This window comes from Hemiscyllium ocellatum, chromosome 37, assembly GCF_020745735.1.
Source record: "Hemiscyllium ocellatum isolate sHemOce1 chromosome 37, sHemOce1.pat.X.cur, whole genome shotgun sequence".
Lineage (NCBI taxonomy): Eukaryota > Metazoa > Chordata > Chondrichthyes > Orectolobiformes > Hemiscylliidae > Hemiscyllium > Hemiscyllium ocellatum.
The window spans coordinates 27681482-27689253 of NC_083437.1; the positions used below are offsets into that span (position 1 = coordinate 27681482).

The 7772-nt window shown below is 48.0% G+C and overlaps 1 protein-coding gene across 6 annotated transcripts in view; it reads left to right on the top strand.

Annotated features, from left to right (window-relative positions):
* Positions 1-2115, top strand: part of LOC132833688 (paired box protein Pax-7) — a 214967-nt gene extending 212852 nt beyond the window's left edge. For all 6 annotated transcript variants that reach the window (XM_060852163.1, XM_060852166.1, XM_060852167.1 and 3 more), the window contains one exon: positions 1953-2115. In XM_060852163.1, coding sequence (XP_060708146.1) covers positions 1953-2068 — 116 coding nt within the window. In that variant the 3' untranslated portion in view covers positions 2069-2115. The remainder of the gene's footprint in view (positions 1-1952) is intronic.
* The last annotated feature ends 5657 nt before the right edge of the window (positions 2116-7772 follow it).

Sequence of the window (7772 nt, forward strand, 5' to 3'; positions counted from 1 at the left end):
ATCTCCCTCCATTCTTCTATCTCCCTCCATTTAGCTTCATTCCTCTGTCTCCCTCAGCCTCTTAAAATCTTCACCCCTCTTTCTCCCTCAATGTCCTCTGCTGCTTTATCTGCTTCTCTCTCTATTGTATCACATATGACCAAACCAATTATTTTGATCAAATAATTGCACCCATTTCTACGATCCCCTGAAATGTCTTAGTGTCAATGTTTGTCTGAATTATGCCCCAGTGAAATGCCTTGGGATACTTTAAAGTGTGGGGGGTGTGTGGAATAGGCCAAATAATTATCGTCTGCTCGGTCTGATCTTGGCAGTGGGCAAATTACTAGAATCAATGTTGAGAGAGAATTAATGGTTCCTTGGCTTAATTGAGGATAGCAAGCTTTCATCTAAGGAAAGTTGTGTCTTACTAACCTAATTTATTGTTTTTTAACAAGTGACAGGGAGGATTTTTGAGGGATGTTGTCCACATGGATTTCAGTAAGGCATGTTACAAGGTCCCATGTAGCTAACTGGCCCGAACCAATTATAGGGTAAAAAATGAGGTCTGCAGATGCTGGAGATCAGAGCTGAAAATGTGTTGCTGGTTAAAGCGCAGCAGATTAGGCAGCATCCAAGGAACAGGAAATCCGACGTTTCAGGCATAAGCCCTTCATCAGGAATGACGAAGGGCTTATGCCCGAAACGTCGAATTTCCTGTTCCTTGGATGCTGCCTAACCTGCTGTGTTCGAACCAGTTATAGTTCTTGGGATATAGGGAAATGTGGTAAGGAGGGTCCAAGTTACTTCAGTGAAAAAGGAATGAAAGAGGAATGGCCCATGGATACTTTTTGTGAATGGGGAAAGCAGTTTTCAGTGGTGATCCAGAAGTCTCGGTTTGTTGTTTGTGGTATGTATTAATGATTTAGGCTTTAACATGGGAGACATGATTGGGAAATTTGCAGATGACAGAAATCAGCCAGTGAAGGGGATGTTGTTCATCAATGGGCTAGTTGCAAAAAGAGGCAAATGGAATTCAATCCACTGAAGTGTGAGGTTATGTATTTGGAAGCATAACAGGACAAGGGAATACACACTCTACCAAGGAGATATCGAGAGGGGGAAGGGAAGTGAGGGACTTTGGGGCAGATATCCACAGGTGCCCGAAGGTGGCAGAATAAGTGGTGAAGGTGGCATATGGAATATTCTCATTCCTTGCCTGAATACAAGAGCAGGGATGTAATGCCGGAAGTGTATAAAATCACAGTTAGACCACAGCTAGGGTTGTGTGCGCAGTTCTGGTCCCTGCAGGACAGAGGTGTTTGAGAATCATCCTGGGAAGAGAACAAAGGAGATTTATAGAAATGGTCCCAGGGTTGGAAAATTGCAGTTATGAGAAAAGAGGGGATAGGTTAGCGTTGTTTTCCCTAAAGCAGAGCGGACCGAGGGGCGGTTTTATTGTAGTTTGCAAAATAATGAGGGGTTTGCATAGAGTAGACAGAGAAGAGCTGGTTGGAGAGTGTTGTTGGAAAAGCGCAGCATCCAAGGAGCAGGAGAGGATGCTGCCTGACCGGCTGTGCTTTTCCAGCAACACATCCTCACCTCTGACCTCCAGCATCTACATTCCTCACTGTCTCCCAGGGAAGACCCTGGGTTCCCAGAGCAGAGGCCGGTCACCGGGGGAGGGGGGGGCTGCAGGTTTAATGGGATGGGCAGAGGGAACGTGAGAAAAGTCTCCTGTTCCCTACAGCGTGGTGGCTCACGCTGTCCAGTTGAGTGGTAGCCTTTCCCTTCTTGCGCTGGCACGGGCGAGGCGGGCCGAATGGCCTTATTCTGTGCTGTCACTGTTGGAACTGCGAAATCAGCCTTGCATTGTTGATAAAGGGGCAGGCCAGTGAAAGGGGGGAGAGTGGCCTGGTTGCTCAGTTGTTACAGTCCCCAATGCTGACGGTCTCTCTCTCTCTCTATCCAAGGTGCAGTTGACTACCTCACCAAGAACGTGAGCCTGTCCACACAGAGGCGGATGAAGTTGAGCGAGCACTCCGCTGTCCTGGGTTTGCTGCAGGTCGAAACGGGACAAGCTTATTGAGGACGTCTGACCCCTGCGAGAGCTCTCGGAGCAAGGCCAGAGAGAGAGAGAGAGAGAGCTCCGCCTGACCATTTCAAGCTGGGACTGAGACATTGTCAGACCCCACTCCCCAGAGAAAGCTCCACCTTCGCTCCGGAAATTCTAGTGCCCTCTGCTACCCCCTCAAACTGACCATCTCGTAATCCAGGAATGCCCCCCTCCCACCCATTACCCCGACAACTGGGAGCGAGCCTGCTAAGGGTCTAGTATCCACCCCTCCCACTATATTGTATATCTGCTTTGACAATACTTGTAAGTGTGTCTTTTTGTTTGATGTTGTCGAACTATTCTGCCTGCTTTTTCTCATGAGAGACTGACCCCATGGAGGAAGCTGATGCTGAGGGAAGGACTCATGCTCCCCTCCCCTCTCCCCTCCCCTCTCCCCTCCACCTATATTGGGGGGGGCAACCGCTTGCAAACGAGATTCTCCCTCTCACACATACAACGCTTCACCTGCCAGCGAGAGGACCCCAGAGAGCTCCCGGGGCCCGAGCTGAAGCCTCCTCCCGCTCATGGACAGATAGAAGGAGGACATCAGACACACCACCCTCCATCTCAGCACCGTTTTAAAAAATAAAATCGGTCAAGTTTGCGCCGCTTTACTTTTAAGGAACGCTTTTTGTTTTGGGAACAAGAATTGGCTTTGAACTCAAAGCGGAAACCTTCTGGAGAGTGTTTCTTCCACCGGAACTAAATGCACCTCTAGCACAAGACAGTTGACAAATGAGAGAAGAGGCAGCAGCAGTTTGTGTGGGGTGGGGTTAGGGGTGATCCTTGAAGAGGGATTACACTCGGTGGAAATCAAACAAATGCTCATTCCACGTTTATGCAGAGTGTCAGTTATTAATGGTCAGTGACATTCATAACCATTCCAACACTGAGCTACAGAAAGGCTCAAAATGTAAGCGACTGTTATAGTTTGGTACTGGATTGTCCGTGGAGTTTGTTTTTTTTTAAAGTTGTATGCTTTTTGAGGGCCTGAAGTCCATCAGTGTTGATATCTGTGCTCCTACATGCCTGCTTTCCTACTCCTGGCCATCCTTGTGACTTCTAGTCCAGGACAGCTACTAAAGGACCAAGTTGGCAGTTCCGAACGCGATTTGTTTCAGTAAATGAATCCAGGAGGGGTGGGGAGGCTTTTTTATCCCTCCCCATGGCCTGACTGAACTCCAGTGAGAGAGTTTGCAGCGATCTGACTAAGAGCAAGTGGTTTCTCCGAGACTTTGAACAAAATGCAGAGTTCCGAACACCAGCTGTCTCTCTCTCTCTCTCTCTCTCCCTCATAGTCCAGGGTTGCAATGCTCCATTTCCACTGGGTCATGTCCTGAGACCACCCAGTCACTCCCCCTCACCTTGTGCTGGAATTCGGCGGTCCCTTTTGCCATTTCTTCATTTACTGGAACGAGAAGGATTTTTGAATCTACAACGCGAGGATGTTGGGTTCCGTGCATTTTACTGTAATCAAAAGAAAAAAAAACATTCGACAGAACTTTACCAATATTCTATAGACATTCTTGGCATGTTAGATTCTGATAACTTTCCCTCTTCCCCTCATCAAACCCTTTCCCTCGACCCCCTCCCTCCTTTCCCCTCTCCGCTGTAACTTGTATTGTAGAATTGTCCCACGATTTTTTGAAAGACGTCCCAAGTGTGTCTTGACTGCATTTAATGGAACTGGGAGGTGCTTATTTCACAGCTGCTCGATCCCCGGAAAGCGCTGGGTTGGTTGGGTTTGGGGGGTTGGGGGTGGTGTGAGACTACATCAATGTTTGCTCACTCTTCAACCCCGCCCCTTCTCCCGTTGTTCGAAGCCCTTCCCCCACTGACCCATGGAGGTCAAGGCTGAGTTAGATAGAGATCTATTGTTGGCCAAGGGAGTCCAGGGTTATGGGGATAGACCGGCAAGTGGAGTTAAGGCTACATCAGTTCGGCCATGATCTTGTTGTATCACAGGTCAAGGGGCTGAATGGCCTATTCTTGTTTTTTTATATATATGATTTATACCTGAACAAGGAATGCTATTACTCCACTTGATACAAATAAATCTGTTTAAATTCACAAAGCAGATACAAATTAGTCCATATACTAATGGTGGGCGGCACGGTGGTTAGCACTGCTGCCTCACAGCGCTAGGGACCTGGGTTCAATTCCTGCCTCAGGCGACTGACTGTGTGGAGTTTGCACGTTCTCCCTGTGTCTGCGTGGGTTTCCTCCGGGTGCTCTGGTTTCCTCCCACAGTCACAAAGATGTGCAGGTCAGGTGAATTGTCCGTAGTGTTAGGTAAAGGGGTAAATGTAGGGGTATGGGTGGGTTGCGCTTCGGCGGGTCGGTGTGGACTTGTTGGGCCGAAGGGCCTGTTTCCACACTGTAAGTCTAATCTAATCTAATATATATAGATTAGATATATATTATATATATATATTAGATTATCTAATATATATGTGTGTGTATATATATATATACACACACACAGTGAACACCGATAACACCCCTACCCCCAACAAAATGTCATTGAATGGCAGGACTGACTGAAGAGGCTAAATTCAAGATGAAAGTGATGCTGGAAAAGCACAGCAGGTCAGGCAGCCTTCGAGGAGCAGGAGAGTGGATATTTTGGGCAAAAGCCCTTCATCAGCTTTTGCCCAAAACCTCAATGTTCCTGCTCCTCGGATGCTGCCTGACCTGCTGTGCTTTTCCAGCATCTCTCTCATCTTGATTCCAATCTGCAGTACCCACCTCTGCCTGAAGAGGCGAAATTGCCTCTGCCTGTCCCAATCTTCCCACCCTCAGCTGTGATCAGCTCCCTCTGCACTGACTAGAAATCAAACCTGGGAAGTTGGCAATTGAATTGGTTCCCAACCCGCACATTCCAAAGGCTCACTGAGCCAACATCAAACTTTTGTGGGTTCCTCTTCAATTTTGTTGCTGAATTGGGGTTCAGGGGAGGGACTTAAAGCAATACATATGAGCCAAATAAACAGCAGTGCAGTCCAGAGATGCCAACTTGGCTGGATGTATTTCTGGAGGTTTCATCGCCTGGCCTCCTGCACCCTGTTCCCTGAACCCACCAGGCAGCTGCTTGTCCTGCTCTCCCACATCTTTCAAACGAATAAACAAAAGGAACAAGACTCTCAAATTGCTTTGTGATTTTCTTTCCCTCAACTGAGTGGCTTGCATCAGTATCCTGCAGCTTAACACTGAACAATCCTGGAGGTTTGGCAACCCTTAGAGTCGTCCCACATATGGATTAAACCTGGGCTGGTGGAGGAGCTGTGTGACAGTGAAGAAAGCCCTACCATGGTTGATGGAAAAAAACAGTTTATGTATAAATGTCAAATATCTGAACCCCTAGCACTGGGATTCAGCTTATGAGCAAATCCAGCTTCATTATTAGACTTTTAAACATGTATTTTTGCTCAAAAGCACCTCATAATTCCATTAAATGTCCAGTCTAGCTCAACCTTGTACCATTAGCAGACCCTTCAACTCACCTCTCACTCCCCTCCCTGACCCCTGTCTCAATAAGTCTCCTAGCTTCTGTGCTTGTTTCTTATAATTTGATTGAGCATGTGTGTATATAAAACCACTGCATAATTTATTCTGCTATGTTGTTAATTATAGAATAGATGGGAACCTGTACTCGCATTTACATACAGTCAGTAGATGTCTGGCTCTTGTAACCTGCTATAATTGTTATCTCATTAAAGGTTAACTGAAACTAGCCATCACCAGGCGTGTGTGTGTGTATGTGTGTGCGTACGCTGGTGTGATATTGTGTGTGTAATTGACCCTTCCCGTTGAAGATTCATGTACCCATCTTCTGTTCCATGGGCAAAAGCTAAACATGAAGCTGATAAAGTGGGCTTCTGGAGACAAAGAGTTTTATTAAAAACTGACGCAGGGCCTCAAAGTCCTAAGTGCACCAGCTTTGAGGAGAACACATCAGAGAAATCAGGAGGCGATAAGAAAGTGATAGCAATCGTGGGCCTTAAAGCCTCTGGGTGATGGGTCAAAGTGAAGATTGAAGGAGGGAAGCAGTTGGCAGGACAGAGTGGGGCCGCATTGAATAAGACACCAAGGAAAGAAACGCTTGGTTTTATTCATATCCTCAGGACTTTTTAATGCACCTCACAATGAAGTGCTGCTGTAGGAAACATGGCAGATAATATTCCCACAAAAATGCAAAGTGATAATGAGGAAATATTCTTGAGTTGTGTTGCTTGAGGGATAAATGCAGGCCTAACTTCAGCAGAATTGCCCCGAGCTTCTTGAAAACAGTGTCATGAGATCTTTTATATCCACCTGAGAGGACCTCAATCAAAATCTCATCAAAAAGGACAGTACTGAAACTCCAACAATGCAGTATTTGGTTAGTACTGTGCTGCGCTGTGACCTGCTGACCTTGAATTTGTGCTGATACCTGCAGAGTAGGGCTTCGAGTCACAGGGCAGCACCTTCAGCCCCCAGTGCTGGGAAGGCAGGGGGCAGGGAGCACATCTCAGCGGGCAGGATGGTGGTGAACTCAATCTCTACCATCTACCCTCCGCACCCCTGCAGAATTATGTTGCTGCCAAGAAGGCTCATGACCCCGCCCTAATGCCAAATGAGGCTCCTGAGATATCAATGAAGGATCACTTAAAGGGGACCTTCCCACTGCTCCTGGGATTCACAACATGAGGTGGGCCTGACAATATGTGGCCTACACACAGAGCCCTTCAGAGAATATCTCCAGGACACCCGCACCAACCAACCCCACCACCCTGTAGGCAAACACTTCAACTCCCCCTCCCACTCTGCCAAGGACATGCAGGTCCTGGGCCTCTGCCATCGCCACTCCCTCACCACCTGACGCCTGGAGGAAGAACGCCTCATCTTCTGCCTTGGCACCCTTCAACCCCAGGGCATCAATGGGTGGATTTCACCAGTTTCCTAATTTCCCCTCCCCCCAACTTACCCCAGTTCCAACCTTCCAGCTCAGCACCACCCTCATGACCCATCCCATCTGTTCGTCTTCCTTCCCACCTATCTGCACCACCCTCCCTTCTGACCTTTACCCCCACCTCCATCTATCTATTGCCCTCTCAGCTACCTTCTCCCCAGCCCCACCTCCCCTCCCATTTATCTCTTCACCCCTGAGGCTCCCTGCCTCTATTCCTGATGAAGAGCTGTTGCCCGAAACATCGATTCTCCTGTTCCTCGGATGCTGCCTGACCTGCTGTGCTTTTCCAGCACCACATTCTTAACTCTAATTTCCAGCATCTGCAGTCCTCACTTTCGCCGAATATGTGGCAAGTCGAGAAGCAGGAAGGAGTGAGTGTGGGGTGAAGTGTTTTCCTCAATCAAAGGGTATCAGTGACTGACCGAAGGCATACTGCCCTCTGAGAGCCAACCCTGCTGTTGCTTTGATACCTATGCCCCCCTCTTCCCATGATACCACAGCCTGCAAACCCCTCCCACATATCCTTCCCTTTATCCTGGACTGTGGGGCTGCTCTTTCAGCACTAGCCAAGACCTCCTCCATGGCGCTGCCACATGCAGGGGGTGCCAGTATCAGATATTGTTAAAGACGCTCTGGCCACTGCCAGCTAAATAAGAATGGCCTCAGCTGAAAGCAATTCCACACACCAAAACCATGCAGGACAGTGGAAGAAAGGTGTCAGAGGAG